The 27731-nt window shown below is 33.0% G+C and overlaps 3 protein-coding genes and 1 pseudogene across 10 annotated transcripts; all 4 read right to left on the bottom strand.

The window, feature by feature from the left end:
• Window positions 1-1110: 1110 nt before the first annotated feature.
• On the bottom strand, window positions 1111-7064 carry MEF19 (mitochondrial editing factor 19). 7 transcript variants are annotated; one of them, XR_015779884.1, is made up of 7 exons: window positions 6936-7064; window positions 6510-6721; window positions 4567-6397; window positions 3995-4098; window positions 3574-3887; window positions 2625-2680; window positions 1111-1399 (listed from the first exon to the last, which is right to left on the bottom strand). XR_015779884.1 is itself a non-coding variant. In XM_088091980.1 (3 exons), exon 3 carries the CDS (start codon window positions 6313-6315, stop codon window positions 4630-4632), a length of 1686 nt encoding a protein of 561 aa, XP_087948106.1. In that variant the 5' UTR covers window positions 6316-6397; window positions 6510-6721; window positions 6936-7064; the 3' UTR covers window positions 4486-4629. The 7 variants fall into 7 exon arrangements, 1 of the variants encoding a protein (XP_087948106.1); XR_015779883.1 differs by having other exon boundaries at window positions 3574-3866; XR_015779886.1 differs by having other exon boundaries at window positions 4708-6397.
• Window positions 7065-8320: 1256 nt separating this feature from the next.
• LOC124836013 (cation/calcium exchanger 5-like) lies at window positions 8321-11285 on the bottom strand (annotated as a pseudogene). The gene is made up of 2 exons (XR_015786862.1): window positions 10096-11285; window positions 8321-9471 (listed from the first exon to the last, which is right to left on the bottom strand). The product of XR_015786862.1 is annotated as a cation/calcium exchanger 5-like (transcript).
• A 143-nt stretch (window positions 11286-11428) lies between these two features.
• Window positions 11429-14521, bottom strand: LOC124836017 (signal peptidase complex subunit 3B). The gene is made up of 6 exons (XM_047311071.2): window positions 14265-14521; window positions 14114-14161; window positions 12830-12892; window positions 12397-12450; window positions 11805-11891; window positions 11429-11715 (listed from the first exon to the last, which is right to left on the bottom strand). The coding sequence occupies exons 1-6, from the start codon at window positions 14388-14390 to the stop codon at window positions 11590-11592; spliced, it is 504 nt and encodes a 167-aa protein (XP_047167027.1). The 5' UTR covers window positions 14391-14521; the 3' UTR covers window positions 11429-11589.
• Window positions 14522-15121: 600 nt separating this feature from the next.
• Window positions 15122-16554, bottom strand: LOC124836011 (basic 7S globulin-like). The gene has a single exon (XM_047311066.2). The coding sequence runs from the start codon at window positions 16492-16494 to the stop codon at window positions 15220-15222; it is 1275 nt and encodes a 424-aa protein (XP_047167022.1). The 5' UTR covers window positions 16495-16554; the 3' UTR covers window positions 15122-15219.
• Between the last annotated feature and the right edge of the window lie 11177 nt (window positions 16555-27731).

Below are 27731 nucleotides of genomic sequence, written 5' to 3'. Positions count from 1 at the left end.
AATGGATATCACCGCAAATAAAGAGAAATGATCACAATTTTTCAGGAATAATATAAGATGAATATTAAATACTCTAATTAATATATAAAAAAAAATTGACCGCAACAAAACTCCATAATCTACATGTATATATACAATATCTTAATTAGGTAAAAGTATTTTTATAATTTAATTTAAAAATAACTAATGAACAAGATGTTCACATTATTATTATATCAAGACTTATATTTGAGTGAGTTAAAAATATGTTTTATCTTTAATGTTATGTTTAAAGGATTTAATTATAAAATTTTAAGTTGTATCTGTTTAATTTCTAAATTAAGAAAAAATATCATTTCAAAATAGTAATAGTAATTATATATAAATAATATTTATTCTTTAACTTTCATATTTATATTTATATACAATATAACTGATTTTATTTACTAAACAAGGGTTAAATATGTTTTTAGTCCCTAAACTATTGACCGTTTCTGGTTTTCGTCCCTGTTTCAAAGTAAGGTACAATTTGATCCTCATTCTTTTCGAAACGTTCGTTTTAGTCCTCGAAAACTAAAGACTGTTTAAAAATTTGGTCCTCATTTAACAACAAATGAGGACTAAAACCAAAATTCCGAGGACTAAAACGAACGTTTCGAAAAGAATGAGGACCAAATTGTACCTTACTTTGAAAGAGGGACGAAAACCAGAAATGACCAATAGTTTAGAGACTAAAAACATATTTAACCCACTAAACAAAGACTTCTAATATTTTTTTTTTGGCTTTTTCCTTATCTGTTATGCAATTTCTCTAATTTTTATATATCTTGTTATAAATGCTTTGTTTTAATATACAAATATTTTGTTTTAGGTTAGTTCTTTATACATTTTTAATTGATATTTTAACTTAAGAAAAAGTATTTTTATTTTTATTTTTCAAATGGAATGTGTAATATTCCTAGTGGCAAAATAAGAAAAAATGATAAAAAGATTTATTAAAAAAAGTAAAATAAATTGGCTATGCATATCTACAAAAATTTTATAAAATTAATGTTTCCTAAAAGTTTGGTTTTATATATCTACAAATAATTATATCGTTTATGATGAAATATGTCCAATGACACTAATGCATACAAATTATAAAGCTTGTATATTAAACAAAAATACATGATGAATGTGTTTTAGCTTTAACAAAAGATTTTAGACATTAACTAAAACTCGATTACATCCAATAGATGTTTTTTTAGTATTTTTAAAATTGATATTTGTTTATTAACTTAAAACATAAGTGAAGATAACAAAGTGCTCAAGTATGAGATTAAAATCGTTATCTTCCTCGGTATCAAAATCCTTAACCTTCACATCTGCATCTTCCCCATACTGGATGCAGTTGTCAATTTGGCCCAGTACATATTATATACTGCAGATAGAAGAATCCAGAAAAAAGCATAAAACAAAAATAGATTAGATAGAAGAATCCAACAAAAAGTATAAAACAAAAATAGGTTAGACAAAAGAATCCAACAAAAACAAAAATAGGTTAGATAGAAGAAGCAAACAAAAATAGGTAACAAATGGAAAAAGAATGGTGAGACTAGCATGGACTATAAGGAAAATAAGGAAGAGTGATTCCTCTAGTTTGACAAAATATTATTTTACCACAATATTACTATAGTTATTTAAGTCCGTGAACATTATTAGTAATGCCAACAAGTTATATTGTTCCAAATTAAATTTATTGTTTTAATCAATTTTAATATAATGAATTTTTTGGAGGAAAACGAATCAGACTTTACATACTAAAAAAAACGTAATTAAATTTATAAAAATGTGTTTTTCTTAAAAAAACAGTTGAAAATGGGGAAAATAAGTTTGAATTCAAGGAACACAACACAATTCCAAGTTAGCATGTTAATTCCAGAGTACAACATACTTCATATATCTCATGAAGACAAGCTTTCTTAAGCGATGAGACTTATTCTTCCCCCAACTAACATTATTCAAACGATATGTTCTATTCGTTTCAACCATTACAGAGGAAAGATCTAATACAAAATCAAATCAAAGTTCATTTATCTAAAAGCCTGCAACGATTTGCCAATTCACAGTCATCCAACAGCTATGGAAGCTCAAGCTACAAGAGCCATAATTTGGGTTCATCTGATAGGAATCAGTTCTAATCTAATAAAACTGTGACTTGTATTGAATGAGAAAAGAAGAAAAAACAACAAAAACATAAGAAGCTGAGACAATTAATCTAGATCTTCTCTTTATAACATATCTATATGTATACTTTCTCTCTGAATAACAACTAGCATTCCCTCCACGGACCAGTGCCTAGGAAAACAGGTGTAAACCAGGGCCGTCTTGGCCAATTCCAGTTGGACCATGGTGCTATCTTCAACTATAATAGTTTAATTTATGTTTATTCTATCTTTTTTTCTTTTTACCATAGAAATAATTTACACCTATTCCAGTTCCTACCATAAAAATTTAGTATTTCAGCATCACACCCATGGTAGATACCCAACACCAGTCTATGATGCACAGGCACACAATTATTTCCGCTATATGCCAACTATATAAATATAAGAGTATTCAAGAAATGAACCGTCGCTAGGATATGCAAGGAAAAGAGAGAATACCTTTTTTCCTTCCTCAAGTCTAGTGGTATAAAACTCACCATGCTATAGTTATTAACCTGTTCAGAAAGAGGAAATCGTTAAAAAAAGTAATAGAATAAAAACAAAGTTCTGTGACAGTTCAATAGGGACTGATTGTCCCATGAAGATATATGGGAATGGGTTAAGCAGAACCAATTCCCTTAATTATTTTTGAAGATTGATCCCAAAGGAAACGCAAATTTCATATATATATATATATATATATATATATATATATATATATATATATATATATATATATATATATATATATATATATATATATATATATATATATATATATATATATATATATATATATATATATATATATTTATTTATTTTGAAGAGATGATTAATAAGTGTACAGTGACTAGAAACATAGCAAGATTGGGTTAGTTTAATAGACTGGTCTCATATTTGGAAATAAAATGCATTTAAATGATAAAACAGGTGGCCTATCTGAACCTCATGAGTATGGTTGCACTCAGACAAAATATGATATTTAAAAGAGGAACATCAGCCCAATAATCTTGCCCAGAAATTCAATGACAATTCATGGTTGCTTAACATCACCCAAGTATTACTTTTACAAAAAAGAAATAATGATAAACTCAATTGCTTATTTAGATTTAGAAATTGTTGTCTACAAAAATCCACTATACCTCAGTCTATATCAATTCTAATAATATAGCTATCTATGTTCTATGTTCCTGGGTAGTAGTCCTACATTCTACACAAACCCGGCACGCATATGATGGAAGTGTAAATTGCTGTCAAGTTGTGAAAATATAACATGACATGGTATATAACCCAGACATTAATAAACGGTTTAACATTGAAAACCAACATGTACACATTATATTAACTTATAATATTATTGGGAAAGGAGGAAAATGGCATAACTTCCATAAAAGCATAGATGACCTACCAATATTATTCAGCTTTGCATAGAGGACCCATCCGTTGATTCAATTCAGACAGTAAAAGGGTGGGCTCTGGATCCCAAAAACTCAGAGCAAATGTATATTAAAACTTGAATGAACGAAAATATCAACAAATTTGGGAAAGACAATTTAGTGACAGTGATTACTCATCAAGATCTTTCTTGTTAGTCACAAGGTCCATTTTTTAGAGGATATTAACATGAGGTAGTTCAAGTTGAACCATTGCAGAAAGGCATGCCATGCATCCACTAATAAATTTGGTCACATCTGTCATGAACTGGAAACAATTTAAAATCATCTGTCAACAAACACGATAGTGCATATAAACAACAGCTGGAAGCCTAAAGAAATACGAGAAATCCAAAAGTTTAAAAGAAAATATGCTTTCAGAAATCTACCACAAACCTGAGAATCAAGTAAGTAAACAGCACAAACACTAAAATTTTTCCGTTTCAGATGTTCCACAAAATTCTTAAGCATTGGAACGTGTGAATAAAGTTCTATCTGACCTGCAAAACATATTACAAGGTAAAGCTGATTTATAACAACTTGTCAAGCCAACCAAAAATCATGATAAACAACCGAAAAATAGACTTCAACATTACAAAAACTGGCCCTACTACCGTTCTGTTCTAAAAGAACAAAATTAAAGTAGTTCATTATACCAACCCTTCTTATTTCTGGCCTTCCATATATGTTATTGCATTTTGTAATTATAACAATATTATCACCACCTCATAATCACAATATCCTCCAAAAACTTCAAACATCAAACTTCCGCTACTAAAACAAAAAAAATAAAAATAAACAAGAAAGATAGAGAAGAGAGCGTGAATACCAGGGCAATCAAAAGTTTTTGAGTGCTTGAATATAAAGGGAATCAAGAAAAAAGTCTATAAACAGGAAACAAATCATGTGTGGCAGTATTATGGAAGAGTGACAATACAAAAAATGGCAGTTACTGTACAAAATTTTACCACTATGGATTCTGAATCACATCTATTTGATATGTTTCATACACTTGTACAAATTATACAAACTTATATAATTTCAAGCGAACTGTGACCAATTGTCTTTGTGATCCTTCTATGCTTCATAATTTTTCTAGTCACATTTACCTCCTCCCACATGCCAGCCGTTGCATATATATTAGATAGAAGAACATGAACCCCACTTTGACCAGGTTCCCGCCCTGTTAGTCGTGGTTTCACTTGATTAGCAACAGACAAGTTTTCATGAATCTGACAGCCATTTAAAAGAGCACCCCATATGGCAGTATTTACTTTTACGGGCATTGTCCCCACTAATCTTTCTGCTTCTATGAAATGACCAGCCCGACTCAAAAGATCAACCATGCACACATAATGCTCTCTTTCTGGCACTATACCGTACATTTCTGTCATTTGTCTAAAATGTTTTTGAGCCTCTTTAACGAGTCCAACATGACTACATGCAAATAAAACTCCTAGGTAGGTGATGTGATCAGGAACTAGAGAACTATCCTTTTGCATTATTTGAAACATACTCAATGCTTCATTTCCACGACCATGCATGGCTAAACCATTGATCATGCTAGTCCAGATCACCACATCCTTTTGCTGCAAACTGCTAAAAATCTTCCGTGCACCTCCTAACTCACCAGTCTTGGCATACATGTCAAGAAGAGCAGTATCAAGGGCAATGTCTGTTGCAATAATGTTAGTTTTTAATAGATAAGCGTGAACAGCTTGTCCCAATGCTAGAGCACACAGATGGGCACAAACACTCAAAACACTTAGAAAAGTAGCCTTATCAGGATAAATGCCACTAGTCCACATATCAAAAAAGAGATCTATCGCCTCCTGATGCCTCTCATACTGATTGTAGGCATTGATCATACTGTTCCAAGCTACAATGTTTCTCTTGGGCATTTTGTTGAACAGTTCTCTTGCTATCTTCAAGCAACCACATTTGGCATACATATCAAGAATTGCAGTTGCAAGAATGATATTACTATTCGGTGTGGACACAAAGGGATCATAACCAGCCTTACGAATGCACTGGTGGATCCGACGTCCACTGTCAACGTCTCTGCTAAGAGCACAGGCAACCAAAGCATTCACCATAGTTATTTCATTAGGCTCGACACCCCAATGGCTCATGTCTTCAAGCACCTTCAAAGCTTCATATGGTTGATTATTGTTCACAAACCCAGCAATCAAACAAGTCCAAGCAACCACATTCGACTTGGGAATATTATCAAACACTTGCAGTCCTGACTTCATATCTGCACATGACGCATACATTTGGAGTAATCCAGTAGCAACATAGGCATTATCTTCAAACCCGGATTTCACTATGCAGCTATGAATGCATTTTCCACAATCTTGATCGGCAATTAGACAACATGCTTTGAGTGCAAATGGGAAAGTAAAGTGATTGGGGGAATACCCATCTTCTATCATTTGTCTATACACAAGCATAGACATTCTTGGATTGTGACGGTTAACAAAGCCTCGTATCATAGAGTTCCAAATGTAAACGCTAGGGGTATCAATTTGGCGAAATACCAAGTTTGCATAATTGATGTCCCCAAATTCTGAATCTACACAGAAGTCAATAAGCTTGCTCAAGGGGACTATGCACTTAATAGTTGGGGTTGTGACTATTAAACCATGCAGTTTTTTCAATTCACTTATACTTTTGCATTTTGCTAACAGAGAAAGAACGGAATTTTGGTTTATCATCCCCAACTATGCTCTAGAACAATCTGACCATGGCCTTGTAATATTAGGGGTTGTTGTGGTGCCAACTCGAGCAATAGGTAGACTGATTGCACAAAAAGCAGGACACACAGATAATTGCAGTTTTGTTAAATAGCAAATTTAAAACCTTGGTATGTGATTTAACTCAGAAAATTCTGTGAAAGCAATAGAATTACCTTGCCACTACCAGCAGGACCTATCACAAGCAATGCATAACCCATGGTAACCTTATGAAACAGCAAGGAGGTTTCAGAAAGTACAGAAGTAATTGACTGCTCGAAAGGAAGCGAGAACTGCAACAGTAATGTAAGCAGTACACCAAACCGCAAGGGCAAACAACAAATTCACCACATCACTGTAGGCCATACACCACACACTACTACAAAACCTGAACATAGCAAAAATCAAAAGCCAAAAAGTGTAAAATACGAAAAAGAAAAAAAAATCGCTTCATTTCCACTTTGTGGTTCTCCCTAATTGTTTTTGCATTGCAAAATCCTTAGTATTAAGTATGATTGATTGCAATGCTAAGAAACAAATTAAGTTTAGTAAAAAAAAATGTAAATAAATGAGTTAATGGATTTGGATGATGATAACAAAACCTGTGAGAAGCGTGTTAGGGTTTGATTGATTGAACGGGGGAATAGCAGAGAATAGTTGTGGAATCAAAAGCCTAAAGGTCTCCTAGTAGATGGCGTGGGTGCTACTTATACCAAACCGTTGTTTAGTTTAATTTTTTTTCACGGAAAATAATAATGAAAAATAAAATAAAAATTCATTATTTCTGTGTGTTTTTATGAATATTAAATTTACAATTTACATCTTTCTATTATGTAATGTAATTTTCAAATTAATTATTTCTGTGTGCTTTATGAAAATTTATAAAAAGGAATGTTTTTAATATTTATAATGTTATTTCTTCTTATAAACCAAGCCTTCCAATACCCAGTCAACAGCAGAGCTGCCATTTATGGATGTCCAATACAAAATATCTCCAAAAAATATAACAACCTATAGACAAAATCACGAAGACCACGATACACTAGACCTAAACAAACGCAGAATCATGAACAAAATCACATGGACATTTGTAACTGTGTATCAAGAGTTGTTACTTATTATCCATGTTGAGAACTAAGTGCAAAAAATCGATGTTGACTAACATTGTGTCACCTAACTCTTATATTGTTGCGGAGTGTTTTCAATTTTCTTACATGACTAATTTACCCTTTTCATATTCCCCAATCCCAACCACATTCTTCTTCTCAAACTTGCATAAATTTACATCTTCCAACTTATTTGCCCGTCATGCGGGTCATATAAAAAATTCTTTTTTTTCATTTATAATTGTTAAAAGAAATTAACTAATATTATTCAATTTGTTACAATTTTTAAAATTTTAATAGGCTGTATAAAGACATAAAATAAAGTTTCCAAAATCATGCCAAAAAAATTAACTTTGTAAAGACTATAAGATGGTAATTATTAAATTAAAAGTAATTTATATTTTTGTAATCAAAGAATTGTCTTATTTTCATATAACTAGATATTTAGTAGTGCCTATACATTAAGAAAAGAACCAGTGAAAGAAAACATTATGAAATTTAAATTAAAAATTTTATTTTAACAAAATTTTAAATAATGATGAATTTTGATGAATTTGAAAAAGTGTTCAGAGATATAAAAATTTATAATAACACTTAACATAAGCTTATTTTAAAAAAATAAAATTATCTTTTCAATATTTAAATTTTGATACATTCAAATGCATTTATACAAAATGCATACGTGTGTTTTTTCATAGTTAATAGTAGTATATTATATTTCAGAGAAAAGGGTGTGTCATTAATTGAGAAATTCTAAACATTTAAGATTATTTGGATGAAATGAAAAATAGTAGAAAATAGGTGAAAATAAGATAATTTTAATTATTATTTTTAATTATGTTTTACTTCTATTACAACAGAATAATTCCAAACTAAAGAGATGTCAAAACATTAATTTTATTACCGATTACAAGTACATTCAATAAAACTATCCATTAATCTCCCTTCGGTTTCACAAAACTTAAAAAAAAAGAAAATATCAGTTGTAAACAAAATGTCAGTAAGCAGAACCAGTAACAGATACCTGTAATTACAATGATCTAGCCTGTTTAGGACGATATAACAATGTTCAAAAATTCCAATGACCAGGACCCAACTAATTTTTTTATCCTACCTAAACCAAATGGAGAAACCTAAAAGGAAACCCGTCATAAACATATATATACGTGCTGAATACTTCTTTCAATAATGCCATCTATGAGGATTTAGCTTATGGTTGAGTTTGAGTATGAATATAAATCATAGATTTACCTAAAAATAATCACCCCGAGAACATAGATATTCCTAAACTTGCTGCCGTAAAAGCAGCATAGATGCCTACTAGACAGAATCCCCAAAACCTAGGCACTCTGAATCTGCACCAAGTGATCACTAAGAGAGACCCCATAAGGCTTAAAAGCAGGAATACAAATGCCATCACTATACCAACGTGGAAATTAAGCTGATAAGCTCTAGGATATATATTGGCCGTCTGTATGACTAATGCACTTCCAAGGCCAACAAGCATGTTGAACATTGGTCCGGCGAAACATCCCGCCATCGCCATCGCCGGATGACCGGCTTTAGCAACTGCAACATCGGCCACAAGATCACCTACTGAATTTCCCCATGCCAGTACGGTAAGACCCAGGAGTGCTGGCGGCAGTTTGAGATGTGTGCCTATAGCTTCCAGGCAGTTCACCAGCTCTCCAGCTGTAGTAGATATCCAGAACACGCTCATCATAAATGCCATGACAACCACGGGCAGATGCTCTGTTTTTGGGGGTTCCTTTTCGATTATAAAATGAAGAAATGCAAGAGAGAAACTTGTCATGAAAACTACTGACCAGAGGGGAAAGTGAGTGTTGGGGAGGAGGAAAACTATGGAGTGATTAAATGGCATGAACGAGTTGCAGGCGTACAAGAGGGCCAGTGGACAAAGTGCAATATTGGCTGATGCATAAAATCTGCTCCATTGTGCTGGTGCTGGTGCTGGTTGAGGGATCGTCAATCTGAGGACGGCTTCCACAGGAAGCTCCCATGTTTTAGAAATCTGAGTGCATAGGGCAAGGGATGAAAAGTCAGGACTGCCTCAAGAAGAGTGATTAAGCAATATCGTAAAGAACTAGAATTAGAAACATATCCAGCAATGCATAAAACTCCCTAAACTTTGTACTCAAGAAGAATGATTGACTATATTGTGGTGAATCATTGATTTTAAGACAGAATCACATCACTCTCTGTCAGAAATACCACCCACTTAGCAAATTTATGAATGATCAATATGTTTTGTCTACATATATCTAAAACTTTCCCTATATTCTATTGAAAAAACCTCAAACACATGATTCTAATCGTATCTCGTTTCCTTCCAAATTCAGACATACTATTCTACCTCTAACTTGAGAAACATATCACATTACTAAAACTGATACATGAAAACATTGAAAAATGGCAGGCAATATGCTAAAAGTGAGTATTTTAACGATGCAACAAATTTAGTCGCAGCATATTACAGATGCAGAAGTGTTTACTACATCAAAGACAAAAACTAGAAAGGAACCTTAAAAGTAATAAAGTAGTTCAATTTCAACTGCCTTGCTAGGACGGAAAGATCATATACCCATGTGCGTACATACGCGAAATTGAAACCACTACAGTAACAACAACAACGTACCAATCGAAACGCTCCACGCACTCCAGAAGCGCGTTTGTCTCCCTCGACTGATCTAGAAACCACAGCGTCAGGATCCGATGCCAACTGTCCCTCGAGATACGCGGAACTCTTTTGACGCGATCTGCCATCCCCAAATCCATGTAGAAGACAAACCCTACGAAGAACAAGTAGAAGGCAACGAAGCCGACGGCCTGCCAAAGGAAAATCTCCGCGCTAAGGTATACGTAGAAGAGGAACATTGCAGCGGTGAGGTAGAAGAGAACATCCCTAACGAAAGGCGCGGGATCAACGGAGAAGGGCGCGGCGTAGATGGCGACGAAGCCCACGACGAGGTCGGAGACGAAGGTGCCGGCAGAGAGTATAGCGCCGAAGCCAGTGCGGTACTGGCCGGCGCAGAGGGCTGCGAGTGAGGAGAAGACGTCGGGAGCACCGTTGCCGAGGGAGAGAAGCGTGACGGCGGCCATGCTGGGGGAGAGGGCGAGGTGGGAGGCGAGTTTGGTGGTGACGAGGGAGAAGTGGTCCTGGGCGGTGGTGATGAGGATGTAGAAGTGGAGGAGGAGGAATAGGGAGAGGATGGGAATGGAGAGAGCGGTGTGTTGTGGGAAGAAACATTGGTATTTGAGGATTCCATTGGATTTGGCAGCACACGGTGAGGGAGCGAGGAGGAGTGACCTCCGTGGTGTGGAAATGGGAGAAGGAGGGTTTATTGAGAAGAAGAAGAATACGAGAAGAATGAGAGTTGTGGTTAGGATTATTGAAAGTGAAGGTTTTGGTTTTGGTTTCAATCTCAACCATGGCAGCGCCATTCCTGCAGTGTCTTCTTTCTCGGCGCCTCCGCCATCTCAGTCATCACCCTCGCCACTCCATGGGACCCACCCTGTGCTCCGCGTTTCTTCGTTTAACCATAACACCACTGTCAATAATAATACTCTACTCAATATCCGAAATTAGGTACTGCTCCACCCGTTCAATCTATATCAATTATTCAATTATTTATAAACATGTTCACATCATAATTTAATAATATTAAAAGCTAAAAATAATACCATTTTAACATTCATTATAAATAAAATAATTCGTAACATTCTTTAAAATTATAGGTTTCTTAATAAATTCTTTCAAAGAAAAAAATCAATAAAACATTTAAATAATAATTAGAAAATTTCTTTCGAATATTGTAAACCAGTTTTGGAAGGATTGCCAATTTTTGATGGGAAGAATTTCACTCTTTTCCCCGGTGTGCAATGTCTAAGTGGTTTCAACAGCTAAAGGGTTCATTGTAGCATAGTATTTTTTTTTTCTTGGAGAAATGAAAATGGTTCAGACCAATCCAGAAAGCAAACTTGGGATGTTTCAGTGTTCATTCAAGCGCAATTGATTTCACTTTCCAAAGCACAAATTCCCTTCCTCATTCTAGTTCTTTGAACTAACCTTCTATATCCGTCATAAAAAAGGGTTTAACGTTACAACAAAAAAAAATAATATGACGAGGCATCATCTATACTCCGCAGGCAATCGGTAACCCGACATGACTATTTTATCTGCAGACATTTTGCCAGTCTTTGGCATAACATGCCAATGCATGGTAAGGTTATATTCTTTGCCACGCAAATTGCTTCCCTGGACATATGAAATAATAGAAAAGTTAAGTCCTAAAGAAACCGGAAGCAAATCATAGCAGTGAAAAACATCATTCTAGAGTTGCATACCTGGTCAATGAATCGGTACTTATTTGATGTGTGAATCCAAAACTTCGCATGCTCTTTAGAGGGAATGATACCATCCCATAGGGATATCTGTAAAATGGCAAATTAAGAACCTTAGTAACATGCATGCACGACACAAGGATGGCAGAGATGCACCATAATATGCAAAGCCACGGCTATCTGGGTGATATGAATAGTATTAAAAAACTCTGACTAGAAAACATATATCAGTAAAACAGAATAGTCATGTTATGTATGAATCCAAAACTTCCCCTGGTCTTTAGAGTGAATGACACCAACCCATAGAGATATCTGCAAAATGGCATTTCAAGAACCTATGCAACATACATGACACAACACATACCAAAGATGGCAGAGATGCAGCATAATATGCAAAGCCGCAGCTATCAGAGTGATGTGATTTGTATAAATAAATTCTGAAGCCACCGCCTCACTAATAAAAATTCAAGATCCTTTAATGCACCAGTTACCATGGCTTGCTTTTATTCTTTCTTTTATAAATACAAGCTAGCAAACTTACAATTTAAATGATTATATTTCAGATGTAGATTCAAACAAACCAAACAATTCAAACCTGATTCAAGGAATGCTTCGGTGTTTCATACTCAGCAGCTAGAAAAACAAAAACCTGCAACCATACAAAAATAACAGAACTAAATCACTGGACAGCACCGAAATTTGTAGCCTTGACACAGTTTATCTAGAATAATTGATTGGAAATAAGGATCTCATAGGTGTGTCATTAAGCAGCTTGAACAGACAAAAAGAAAAAGCAATGGGAAAGAATATAAATTAATATTCCGCGACATGAAACAAGATATGTTGGAAGATATCAAAGAGCAAACAAACACATTTGTTTTAGCTTATTTCACGAAATAGTCACTTTTTCCCCAAAAGCAATTTAATTCATTCTTCACTGTCATACGAAGATCATCCATAATTTTCAGAGTCAAAGGGAGAAAGGCAAAAATTAATTATAATGAAAATTTCAAATTAAAGATAGAAACCTGTTTTGTGTTCCAAGTGAAAAGGGACTGTAAATCTGCGGATATATTCAGTGTCATGCTGACCTGCAGGAATAAAAACGCCTCCACTTCAGATTGAATAATGAATAATGACCTTTAAATGACAGAGAAAATTATTACAAAAGCTGTTTTTTTTTTTTTGACAAACTATGGCATCCAACGTCATAATATTACATATGCAGCATACAGGGCATGAGCACGAAACATGAATTTGGTAAAACTAGATCTTCTTCTAGGAAAAAAGCACAATACAGTTATAAGTTTTACCATGCCAGGCTAGTCTAAATAGCACAATATACCTTAAAAGCTTTAAACAATCCCAGATTGATATGTAAAATTATGGTTCGTGTATGGTTGATAGTCTTGGGATTTGGAACAATAGAAACTTTAAATAATTGAGCTATTTGTAATCAATTTGAGCTTGACCCGCTAAAAATGACCAAACTCAAACTTTACCCTAATACTTCATCATCTTATAACATAAAAATCTCTACTAAAAAGCAAATTGGTAAACTTCAAAACTCATTGTGAATCGATCGGATAGAGGAAAAGCAACTATTCATGCTAAAAAAGAACAAGAAAAATGAAACACAGACTTCATATTTTTAAAAAGTCAAGCGTAAGATTTAATTTGCCTCTATCTCTATTTCGCAAGTACGGTCACAGCTTCAAGTGCTCAGTTTTGCTCATATATAAATACTAGGCACCTTAGATTCGTGGAATTAATTTACTACTTTCATTTCATCTGTGTTTGATTGTTCAAACTCTTTCTTTCCTATGTGACATAACAAACAATCTACAAATAAAAAGTATCCTGTATGCCATGTTTTAGCAGTCATTATATATTTTGGTTGTTTGTTACCGCGACGACAACCATAAACTGAAATTGCAGAATAAACTGTCTAAGCATCAATATTAATACCGAGTTCGCAACCGCGGAAAGATAAAACAGAAATAAATATCATCTACTGGACAATTATGAGTTTAATTTTGAAAGAAGGCGAAGTGCAAAGATCTCAATGGTTTTTTTACTTGTGGGTCAAATAGAAATCAGTAATCACCCTAAGTATAACTTTTAAAACGAATGAGCAATTTTTCAGTCACATCGCAATCCATAGAATAAATGAAAACCAAAAAAAAATTGCAACTTTAAACACGATCCTAAATCTGAAAGACATTCCAGAGAAGAAAGTGGGAACGAAGAAACCCAACAGACCTAGCCACCAGCCAGGATGTTGTTTTGATTAGGAAAAGAAAATGACTTACCTCGTCATTGCCGTTGGGCTGTTTCTGAAACCAGTTGATATTGAGTACCTGCATCCAGGAAAGCAAAAAAGGGGATAAAAGAATTGGCGAATTGCAGATCCACAAAAGTGAAATTATAGAGACACACTCAGAGAGAGAGATAGAGAGGGACCTGGACTTGCGCAGAGGGAGTGGGGGTGTTGAAGTTGTCGGATAGAGAGGCCATGGCGCACATAAGAGCAAGAATTGTTATGGCAAAGGTTAGTAACGCGTTGGCTCTGTACCCGAACGAATGCATTTTCAAGGTTTCTTTGTTTCTTCCTCTTCGACTGCGCTCTGTGTGTTTGATCAAAAGACTGAGAGAGAGAGAGAGAGAGAGAGAGAGAGAGAGAGAGAGAGAGAGAGAGGACTAGTTGACTGTTCTGAGCAGACAAGGAAACGTTTTGGAGCGTTTATTTTTCGGTGTTTTGGCATTGGATCAAACACGCACTCACTCCTCCGAACCACGCACACAAATCTTTTGCCACCAATTATACAGTGCCACGTCAATAAAAGTTCCACATCAGCATTCTCTTAGAACTAATTGAGACCCTAACTCCATTAAGGTCATTTTAATGTTCTTAATTGACTTTTTTAAGTCTAAATTACACAACAATAGAAGTTAGACTATAAAAAAAATTATTCCATAATAATAAGTCTTGCTGTGATGGTTTCAAAATATTTAAAAAATAATTATAAATTATATATTCTGAAACGTATTTTCGTAAATAGTATAATCTATAATCTTTTAATTCTTTTCTAATACCATGAAGTGATTTCTTTTTTTTAAGACGATATTTTGATATACACAAAATTTTTATATTTATTTAATATTATTTATTTTTTTACTGTTTTTTAAAATACAAAAATTTATTTTTTATTATTATTTTATCTTTTTAATGTATGCCAAATGAATATAAAAATGATTACGAAATCACTGTATCTGATTAATCGGCAAACAAAACAGGTAAAAACAACAACATCAGTTCCTGAGAGAACAAACAAGAGTTTTTATTCTGAGTTTACTTTATTAGTGCTTATTTCCTTGTAAAAATAAGCATATGTAAAAACTTAAACTTTCTAGTCTCTCAGGCATTAACAAAGTTGAAGAGATCCCCACATTTCACCCCAAGCGAGCTCAGTGGGGAAGTGCTAAAGCCAACCCTTGATTTTGCAAGGTCGAACACCACCAGATTCTCTTCCAATTGCCGTGCTCCTATGGTGATTTCAGCGCTAGGTTGCATTCCACCATTCACAACAGCCAAACATGACACCCCGGGTTGTGTCTGCACAGTCAAATCCTCTCCAGAAATTCTCCAAACAGGACCATTAGGCTTCTCCATCACAAGCTCCACGCTAGGATATTCACTGATGTTTTTGGAGTGAAAACACAGCTCAAATGGTGCCACAGCTTTCACTTGAGCTTGCTTTGGAAGCTGCTGAGCAAACACTTGAACGAAAGACATATAAAGAGATTGCTGCAGAACCATGTGAGGAGTTGAGGTGCTAATCATGGTTCCTCCAGAATGTCCTACTGTGGTTGATGATATCTTGCTCACTGGGGTCACGCTGTACTGGTTGATTCTTATGGAGTTGACTCTCACATTGTACTCTCCTTGTGGGGTGATGGTTAACGGCGTGTAAGCCAAATCATGGAAAATAGCGTGGCCGTGAAACTCACGCAAATTGTTTGGTGCATCTCCAAAGATGATAGCACCCTTGGAAGATGAAGAGTAGCGAGAGAGGCAGGTGGTGAATTGGCGTTGCAGGCCAAAGTGAGAAGCAAGTTGGTTTGGAAGAGAAATAGGTGCATGTCCTAAGCCAGCTACTCCTTCGATGTTTCTTGGAAGACCCTTTTGGAGAAGGAAAGAAGGTGCACAAGAAAAGAGGAACTGAGGGACTGTGAACAGTTCACCAAGTTGGGTTCCTAGAGAGATGTGGATTGCGAGTACATCTTGGCCTAGTTCACCCAAACCGTTTTGTTGGGTGACAGGGTTGGTGGACATGAGACCACATGTGTTTTTGTGGCACCCTGGCCTTGATGCTGCTGGGCAACTGAGGCATTGGTTTGTGTTGGCTCTGAAGCACTGTGCAGAGTGACAGAAGGGTGCTTCGTAGGTTTTGGATGAGTAATGTTGCTCACAGTTGAGCCACACCTGGTTTCCGTTGAGGTCCACTAGGACTGGTACTTGTGTTAGAGGTGTTCTTTTGAGAAGGTTGGTCCAATGGAGACCAGTGGAAGCATCTTTTTGAGTAGGTAGAACAAGCAGGTATGCAGGATTCATAACATAATTGGACTCAGATAGTGAGAAAAGAAACGAGCAAGAAAGAGAGAGGACTAAAAAGTAGAGGATAGAAGCCATTACTAGTACAGTCTAAAAGGGATGCAAGGTTGGAATAACAGATGATAATGTATGTTACTGTATTAGTGAGCTGAAATTTATAGAGAAAGGACCATATAACCTTTTGGATGGAGGTGACTATGGGGAAAAACATTATGGCAGGGAGATTCTCTTTTCTTTTGGCAGTGTTGATCACAGAGCCAGTCACTAAATTGGAGCTGTTTGATGTGAATTTCAAGGAGATTAACCTTATCAGTAAGAACGACAGAAGAAACAAAAAGGATATGGTGAGTGAGAGGGTACTTGGCAGCTGAAAAGAATGCTTATGCTTAGTTGCATGCATTCAGTGTTTAGTTATGTAAAAGAGCCGTGTGAGTTGGTGCTGCCTTGTTGCGGTGACTCTTATACCTTAGCTTGGATTTTTGTCTTGGTAATCAATGTATTAAAATTTCTCCACATGTTACTGTTTGGCAATATTATTGTTCATTTTATCCCCTTAACACTACTAAACCTAAAACCATTTGCTCAGTTCAGTTCAGTTAAGTTATGTAATATACTGAGGTTGAAGTTTGAGTTACAACTGAGTTTGATCAGTCACTTGTGTTTTAACTAATTATATAAATTTCTCTGCATATTTTGGCCACTGAACTTGTTTAAATACATAGTGGAAAATTTGTACTAGTAAAAGCATAATCTGTGATATATTTGTATCAGTTGATATAACTTTCCTGGTTCTGTTCTACTATAAAAGTTGAAGAAAGTTGCATCCACCAGATATTTGTTGAAAAGTCTCTGCCACCATAGTGAAGATAGCCGGAAAGGGTTTGGTTTGGTTATGCACGTCTGCCATAATCCCTTGAGCAGTATAATAAATTGATCATTTAAAACCAATACAATCATTGAAATTTCACGCTATAAATTTATTGGGTATAAATGGATGTAATTCTCTCATATAAGTCAGTTTTGTACCTGATGAATTAGATTTAAAATTTATTTTAAAATATGGTGAATGTTATATTCATCTTATAAACAAATTATGTAGAGATGAATAAGATTTAAAATTCACTTTTAAATATATATAAAACTCATTTTAGTATATATTTTAATAAAATTTGTTATTTATTAAATTAAGTTTATAATATATTTTTAAATCACAATAAGTCAAAGCTAGAAATATGTAGAAATTTAACTTGTTTCACTTCATTATTCTCAATCTTACAAGATATTCTCAAATATATTTACTTTTAAAGAAAAATTTAATATCAACCATTCTTTCATAAATCACGCATTTCCTAACCATGATTTGAATAAATTATTATTATATTTAATTGAGTCTGTAAATTTAAATATTTTTAATTAATTATTTAAATAATTTAAGCCTATGATAATTTGTTGGATTTAAGTGAGTATCTGATCATTTAAAACATATTAATTACATGAGTTAATTAACTTATTTACAAAATTTATTATATGTAAAAAATTTATGATAAAGTAAATTTTGAATGTTTTTATTTTAATTTTTTGAAATAATAATTTTGATATTTGCGTCTTATAAGTAATTATATAAAATTGTGAGAATGAATATTGAGATAGTAGAGAAGAAAAACAATTCAATAAGCCTTTCACTGAATCAGACTCGATTTTCACAAATGTAAGAGATTGAAGTATGATGAATCAATTTAAAGTGAAAAGTTAAGAAAATAAGTGACCAGACACTTTATTCTAAAACTATGTGAATTTATTTTTATTAAAGAGATATCTCTTTCTTATGAAAATGATTTTTTTTATTAACGTAAGAAAATAAGTGAAAGATCCTAGATAAGATGCAAGGCATTGATTTTATACTGAATGAATGAAAAGATGACAACAATTATGATTTGAAGTTTATAAATTATCTTTGAGCATCCGTTATACTTTGGACTTATTTTCATGGTTCATTTTATTTAAATTTATATACATAGGCTTTGTTGTTTTGTAGTGATTTAGAAGAGATGATTTAGAGGAGATGATTTGAATGGATTTGAGTGGATTTTAGGATAATTTTTTGGTTATTTTTTTGAGTGGATTTGTGGATAATTGAGAGTGAATTTGAAAGTAAAATTTGATTGATGTGAAAGTTTTAAAAAATTTGTTTAATTGCTAGAAATTAAAGATTATCAAAATGTCCCTAGTTATTAAAATAATATAAAATGATAATGGTTAATATTATATTTAATTATAAAAATATTTATAAAAAGTAAAAAATTTAAAAAAATTATTAAAATTATTTTTTAAAAAGTAAAAAAATTATAATTTAGTGAAATGAATACTAATAATACATGACATGCTATTAATTATTTTTTTAAAAAAATAAGTTAATTAAAATATTTTTTCAAAAGTTAAAATAGAATTAAAACTTAAAAAAAAAAACTAACTTACCACGGTTAAACTAAAACGGAACCGAGTAATTAGAACTAGAGTAAAGAAAAACATATTAAAAAGAAGGACATTTTATAAATAAGAAAAATAAAGTAATTATTGAAAGAAAAAAGGGTTAGCTTAGAAAAGGGTTTTTTCTAGTGAGTAAGGAAACAAGGTGTAGTGAGAGCAAGGGTTTTTGTTAGGTAATATATGGCGATAGCCGGGCAATGCAGTGTTGACGCAGATGGGGAGCACGGCGGTGGAGAAGACGGAGGAGGTACTCCGCAGCGAGATCGATGAGCTTCTTCGCCAACAACGTGAGGTTTTCTTTCTAATGTTTGTTGATTTTGTAGATTACGGAGAGGCTTCGAGATCCTCGAGGTCTTCGCAACGGTGCCTTGGCGGGCCTCTTCTTCGAACTAATGGTGGTGTTCGCCAAACGCAAGTGCGTCATGAGAGTTGCGAAGAGGAATTGAAAACTGCGATTTTGATTTAAATTGGAATTTCGTTTTGGTTTCAGAAACGCTGAAGTGGTTCGAAGAGGAACCACTTCTTCCTCTCTTCTTCACAGTGATGGCATTTTATAAAAAGATTGAAGGTAAAAAGAACGAACATTTCACCGTTAATCCGCTTAAATCTTCGCAAAACCGCGAAACATGAAAAATTCCTATATCTAGCAAATTTTCGCAAATCGATCTTCGCAAATCCTTTCATGTGAAAGCGTTTTTTATCGCAAATCATCTCTCACAAATTTCCGTGAAGAATAATTCCTCACAAGTGAACACAGGCTTAATTTTGTTTTGGAAGTTTTCTCTACCTCCATATTTCCTTCTTAATGTATGGACAATGAAAATCAGAAGCACGAAATAAAAAAATCAATCAAAATCATAGATTGCCATAGTGCTGAAAGCGAAAAAATAAATGGACAATATTTGTAATTGATACCACAATTCCATTGTAAAAACGGAAGTATCCTACAATTTCAGTCTTATCTCTTCTCTAGTGCTGTTTAGCAAAATCTCCGGACAAACGAATCAACTACTAGTAACGATTGAAAGCAACTCCGGTGGTTAAAGCAAATGCCTCACAGCCCATTCTGCTTGTCCAATGATACCATAAATCATTCTCCTCTAACAAGTGTAATGAACTAATCTTTCCGGATTTGGACGAAGAAAGAGTTATATTTTTTATCTTATGAATAAATTAAGTGAAAATAATTTAATAAAAGTATAATCTAATATAAACTTCAGTTAAATGAGAAATTTTCAGATCTATTAATATACATAAGATTATATTCATACCATAATTATGCTATTATTAATATATATATATATATATATATATATATATATATATATATATATAGAGAGAGAGAGAGAGAGAGAGAGAGAGAGATAGAAATTAGATAGGTTGAAATACAAAACCAAATCCATGCTACTAAATTTGTAAACAAAAGTTTTCTTTTTATTTATAAATTTATAAACTTTTTTGACAATTAAATAAATTCTTATCATAATATGAACAAAATATAATACATTAATTTCTCTCCACCATTTGTTTCATGATTAAGATCAAAAGGTTGTTTTTTTTCTACACGTCTATAATTTCTTTCTAATTTCTTTCTGTACTTTTCTATTTTTCAAAATTCCAATTTTACTTTCTTTTAATTTGAGTTCTAAATACACAATTCCAAAGTTATAGAATATATAATCTAAATAATATGCAATATAAATTTTGGTTTTCCTATTTATATAATCAATAATATAAATATAAATATAAATGTCAGATTATATATTTTATAATGCAAATACTCTATTTTAGAGTATTTTAAAATATATTTTTTTTATTTTACAATATATAATTCAAAATGCTTTTTATTATTTTGTATTCTAAATTTATAATTCACAAAATAAAATAAAAAATTAATTCTAAATTGCATAATCTTAAATACATATTTATGAAATAAAATAACATTGTATTAAAACAATAGAAATTGAGAAAACATTTGGTGTATTCATGAATCCCTAGAATACTAGATGTACTTGAAAATTTATGAACTTAAAGATATAAATTTAATAAAATAAAAGTGAAACAATTTATTTTCTTAAAATAGTTATATTTTCAATTATAAAATAAAATAAAGTGATTTTATGGGAAATATTAAAATCATAATCACTTTTGCACGAGGTTAAAAGATGGTTGTAAATTTTCTTAGATGCGTTCAAAATAGATTTTTAACTATAAAAATATAATTTTGGGTGAAACATGACTTATATTTTTGGTTTAATTATTTCGAATGTTCCTATTTCTGCAGAGTAATCTCAAATAGGTCCTCGTATTTTTTTTTTATCTCAATTAGGTCTTTGTTCCTGTAAAATTAAGTTAATTGTAACCTTGCCGTCAATTAGACCGGACGGTGTTAAATATTTTGGGTCGTGGATAGTGACTGCGCAATTATTAAGCATGTGACACATATTACATGAAATTTATTTATTTTAACATTTAAATAAGTTAAATTTATTTCCTAGAGATGACGTCATTCTTCCACTCCTCAACGTACTCATTCCCGTTGCACCACATGTATCTTCCCTCCCCTCCTGCAGGTTGCATCGCCACCAACCCTCGTACACGTCGTCGTTCGTGTACTGCTTCTCCCTGAACATGTGCTTCCCGTTCGTGATACATATCCCCGTCGACACCGACGAAGGTCTCAGTTCGTGCATCCTCCCGTTCGTGCATCCTCCCGACAACAAATAATACCGTCCAATATAAACCAAACTTCTGCCAATCCAAACCAAGCCCACAAGGACTCCACCACGGTCATAATAGAGCAATCTGCTGCCAACCACCACGCAAAACAGGTCGTCGCTGCCATCGCAACCACCGTGATACCGTTCGCATCCCAACTTTGCCAGAACTGAAAATTGGAAACCCTTTCTCCCACGGTCACACCCAACATCACGAGACAAGAACCAACCCCAATCGCTAAGCCCCAAATCGCACCATGAGAAACAAGAACAAACTTTAATCGCAAAAAAAAAAAACTCAAAACACCCAAAATTGCATGAACAGATTCCAAAACCCCCCAAAATTCTAAAAAAAAAACCCTAATTCCTAAAGTTGTGACACAGTATGATGTTTCGTTCCTTTTCCTTAATCGCATCGCGAACCTACTCGTACATTACAAATGCTCTCTTTTCATTCTGGGCCAGTTGAACTTTGTTCGCTTAGTGAGAATTAGCTTCAGGGTTCTTTTTTTTTCTCTGGTTTTGAATTTTAGGTGTGATTGTTTCTTCCATTATTGGTTAATTGTACTGTGCGATTAGAATTAGCGAAGATAGGTATGACTGTAATTTTTAGGTTATTGTGCCGTCTGGTTTCAGTGGTCGGAAGTGGAGTCGCAAAACGGTGATGCCATTGTGGATACCATGCTGGAGATTGTTGCTGCTTCAAAGATGAGGGCTAATGCAATTCTGAAGAACGAGGACAGGTTCTCCATAAGCAAGTGAAGGTGTTGGATGAGTTGCAAGGTGTTGATGAACAATTCTACTTTCTTGCCTTGGATTTGTTTGAGAACAACTCCAGCGCCCGCGAGATTTTTATCTCTCTCGAGGGTGACAAGAGGCTATCATTCTTTCATCTTTGAATTTAGAGATTTAACAAAATCCCAATTTTTTTTCAGTTTTAAATTACACATACAATTGACGCAATTTTACAAAAATAGAAACCTAATCGAAATAAAAAAAAATACGAGGACCTATTTGAAACTACTTTACAGAAATAGGCGAAATTATTAAACATATATTTTTTATTTTGTAAATAAATTAAGTGAATTTTTTTTAATAAAAAGTATAATTTAATAGAGTCCAATGAAAAATATTTAGGTCTTTAAAAGTTTTATATATAAGATTATGTTCATAAATCAATACATGAATATTTTGAAATTATAAATATGTTCAAATATTAAACTAAATCCATGGTACTCAATTTTTGAAGAATAATTTGTTTTTTATTTATAAATTTACAAACTTTTTGACAATTAAATAAATTCTTATCGTAATATTAACAAAATATAGTACATTGATTCTCCCGCTCACCATTTGTTGATAAAATCAAAAAGATGTTTCCTTCTACACCTTTATAATTTCTTTATGTGATTTTCAATTTTTCAAAATTCCAATTTTACTTTCTTTTAATTTTATGTTCCAGATACACAACTCTCCGATGTTCTAGAATATAATTTTGGTTTTTCTATTTATATAATCATAACTATAAATAAAGAAAATACATGTCATATTAAATGTTTGATAATACAAATATTCTATCTTAGAGTATTTTAAAATATAATTTATTTTATTTTACATTATATAATTTAAAATACTATTTATTATTTTGTATTCCAAATTCTATAATTCATAAAATAAAATAAAAAATTAATTCTGAAATAAATAATCTTATATACATATTGATGAAAAAAATGATATTGTTTTGAAATAATTGAGGAAAAAAAAAACATGGAATACAAGGAAGAAAAGGAATGCTTGTGGTGAGTGAAAAAGATTTAGGGTTCTAAGCAAAAATGGTGAAGAAGATAGAAATGAAAATTTATGAACTTGTATATAAAAATTTAATAAAATAAAAGTACAATAATTTCATTCTTTAAAATAATTATGTTTTAATTTATAAAATCAAATAAACTAAATTTTATCATAAATATTAAAATTAAAATCACTTTTGTATAAGATGGTTACAAATTTTCTTAAATGCGGTTCAAAATAGGTTTTTAACAAAATATATATATTTGGGTGAAGCATGAATTATATTTTTTATTTTGTAAATAAATTAAGTGAAAATTTAATAAAAGTATAATCTAATAGAGAGTTAAGTTACATAAGAAATGATCATGTCTATTAAAACTTTATGCATAAGATTATGTTGATCCCATAATTACGCTATTATTATATTTAGAAATTAAATATGTTGAAACACTGTACTAAATCCATGCCACTAAAATTTTAAAGAATAATTTTTTTTATTTATGTATTTATAAATTTTTTGACAATTAAATAAATTCTTATAGTAAATATTAAAATCAGAATCACTTTTGCACAAAGTTAAAAGATGATTATAAATTTTTTTAAATGTCGTTCAAAACAGATTTTTAAATAAAAATATAATTTTGGGTGAAGCATGAAATTTTTTATTTTGTATATAAATTAAGTGAAAAGAATTTAGTAAAATTATAATCCAATAAAGAGTCTGGTTACATAAGAAATGTTCAGCACTATTAAAGTTTTATACATAATTATGTTTATACCATAATTATGCTGTTATCAATACATATATATTTAGAAATTAAATATGTTAAAACACTACACTAAATCCATGCCACTAAATTTTTGAAGAATTATTTATATAATTATAAACTTTTTTCAGAATTGAATAAATTCTTATGGTAATATGAACAAAATATAATACATTGATTTCCTCCTCCACCATTTTTTTATGATTAAAACCAAAGGATGTTTCTTTCTACACCTCCCTAATTTATTTTTGTACTCTGCTATTTTTCAAAATTCCAATTTTACTTTCTTTTAATTTAAGTTTCACGTACACAAGTATGAAGTTCTAGAATATTTAATGTAAATAATATGGAATATAAAGTTTGGTTTTCCTATTTTTATAATCAATAATATAAATAAAAAGCTACATGTCAAATTATAAATTGTATAATACAAATATTATATTTTAGAGTATTTCAAAATATAATTTTTTATTTATTCAAAATGTTTTTAAAATAAAAATTTAATTTTGAATTATATAATCTTAAATACATATTGTGACATCCCAAAAATATAACTTGAAACTATAAGTCTTCACATTTACAATAAACTAGAACAATTACAAAAAATTAAATTTAACTTATAGTCATTCTAAAATAACCATAAATTAAAACTTTACAAAAACCTATACTAAAACAAACCATAAGAACCAACCGAACGGTCATACAAGCAGTGTATTAACTGAACGACCCTACATTAATAAAAAAAACACAAGCACAAGACTCATGGTTTTACTCTAACGGAAACCATCATCTTTTGCCAGCGCCTGCTCCAGAGAACCCTTATCACCTTCTGCTCACACCCACGGGGTGATCATTGCAATGACAAAGACACAACATGACAAAAAATGAAATAAGGGTAAGTTAGTGTAATTTAATTAACTATGTTAACATACAATTCAAACAAACATATAACACATTCATACATATACAGAAATCATACAAGCATGTTATAACCGACCACTTTTACTCTGACTGTCCGAACTGTATGAATTGTGTAGCTTCGACGTTTGTGCACCCGGATGGTGTAGTAGCTGGGATGCCCTCAACAGCTGCCACCGGGGTTAGTCCGTTATACCTCGCCCAAGTTACCATTATGGACTAGGACCTCCTGCCATTCTCACACATGAGTTACTCCTCCTTACGTGAGAATGAGTAATCACAGAATATCAGGATAAACGCTAGCTAAGCAATAACCACATTCATACTTTACATTTCCATAACCATCCGTGAGATATTCCTCCTTGGAATTATCTTCCACATTACTTAAAACACCATCATCATTACATAACATATAATTTCATTCAACAATCATATCTTTACTCGTAAGACCGAGAACTTTGTGAACGTTGGAGACCGAATGAAAAGTATCACCCTAACCTATGAATATGACCGAACAATATTGGCTTAGGCCGAACACTTACTAACTTAGGCCGAACGCTAACTCTAACATAACTGCTAGTATAAGACTGAGCAGTACCAAGAACGAGAGCTAGTACGAAACCGAGCACTACCAAGAACGAGCGCTAGTACGAAACCGAGCACTACCAAGAATGAGCGCTAGTACAAGACCGAGCACTACCAAAGACGAGCACTAGTACATGACCGAGCACTACCAAAAACGAGTGTTAGTATGAGACCGAGCGCTATAACTTAAGACGAACACCTACAGTTTAGTCTGAACACTTACGATCGATCCTGAATACTTATTCATAAAACCTAACACTATTTAGAGATTGAGTGTTACAACAATATGACCAAACTATGGACAAGAACTATTATCCAATCATAACAGAATACATTCAAGACTAATACAAGTACGAGGTCGAGCACTAATATAAGAACGAACGCTAATAAGAGATTACACAACCCAATAAGATCGATCGTTACCAAGAGATCCCACAACCTACTAAGAACAATCACTACTAAGAGATCCCACAACCTACTAAGAACGATCGCTACTAAGAAATCCCACAACCTACTAAGAACGATCGCTACTAAGAAATCCCACAACCTACTAAGAACGATCGTTGATATAACACCGATTGCGACTAGAAGACCAACCACTCACCTAGGACCGAGCGGTCATGCACGGGTAAGACTAAAGAGATCTAACCCGACTAACTAACGAGTATCTGAACATGAATGAGCGGTCAACATCGAACACTTAGTTTTCTACCTAATTTTGTATAACTTCTGCATATTTATGAACCAGCTAGATTTACCAAAACTAAATATTTTTCCCAATTTCACCATCTCACTTCCTTCCAATCTCACTCGGTCACTAAATTAGAATTAAGCAGAAACACAATCATCATAAACACATCATCAATATTTCATACCAACAGCATTGAATACCAAATCATTCAATTTCATACCCATGCATAATCATCAAACAACCTATTCATACATCAAAACCAAGTAATTAAATTAGCTAGCTGCCCTTACCTCTTGATTGGACCGCAAGCTCAACCAACTGCAGAATTGCGTTCAGTACACACCAAAATCCTAGAACACCTAAAGCTCACCGATTGAGAAGGAAGGATCACCCCAAAAGACCAAGAACGTGATTAGAAACGAAAATAAGAAAATGATGAGCACATGCAGCTAGAAATTTGGCTTGCATGTACCAAGAAACAGAATTTCTAGGAAGAGAGTGAACTTACTAACTCTAAACTTGATTTTGATCGATGAAAATGAAGATCTTGACTCCCAAAATTGCTCAGATTGTGGCTGGTTGAAGAAAAGATGGAATGAGATGAAGAATTTCTAGAGAGAATGAGGAGAAAAGAAGAGAGAAGAAGTTTTAGAGAGATACCGATTTTGAGAAAAATGAGATGAGTTACGGTTTGAAAATTTCTATAAAATGCTCAATCCCTTTTATTTGAGACATTTGTCACTCCCTTCCACATGTCATTTTCAGGGTTTGACATCCTCCCCATCAACAAAAATCTTCGTCCTCGAAAATTAAGGCATCCTATAGAACAGACGAGAGAACAATTCCCTCATGACATCTTCAAATTTTCAGGTAGAGTCATCTGTTCTCCTATTCCCAAACAACCTTAACTAAACTGATGGATTTTCCTCTAATTTACTTAGGTAGACTCTCCATAATGTTGACCGGCTGCATCTGGACCAAACAGTTAAGGTTAAGTAAGGGGTCGGATGGTGACATTTAAATTAAGAGGTTGTGACGCTGAAGGGAGAACCGAAGGGTAATATTAATATCGAATGGTGGAAAGTTACTATTAGGAAGAGTCACAAGTCTGTCAGGAGAGAAAGAAATAGTGGAAAAGTTCGTTAATTGTTTAGGGAAGAGAGAGTATAAATAATTGTTGAGTGGTTCGAAGAAGGGGGCATCAAATATTTTAGGTTTAGGGTTGAGACTGGATATCTTAGTCAATGGAGGAAACGAGGCTTCCTAGGAATCGTTTACTAGCATTCTCTTCTTTATTTTCACTACAGATTGAATAAGATACATATACATACAATATATTTTCCTACTGTATAGCGAGTG

This window comes from Vigna umbellata, chromosome 5, assembly GCF_029865625.1.
Source record: "Vigna umbellata cultivar VRB3 chromosome 5, Vumbellata_1.0, whole genome shotgun sequence".
In the NCBI taxonomy this organism is placed as follows: Eukaryota; Viridiplantae; Streptophyta; class Magnoliopsida; order Fabales; family Fabaceae; genus Vigna; species Vigna umbellata.
This window is presented reverse-complemented; position numbering and strand designations above follow the sequence as displayed.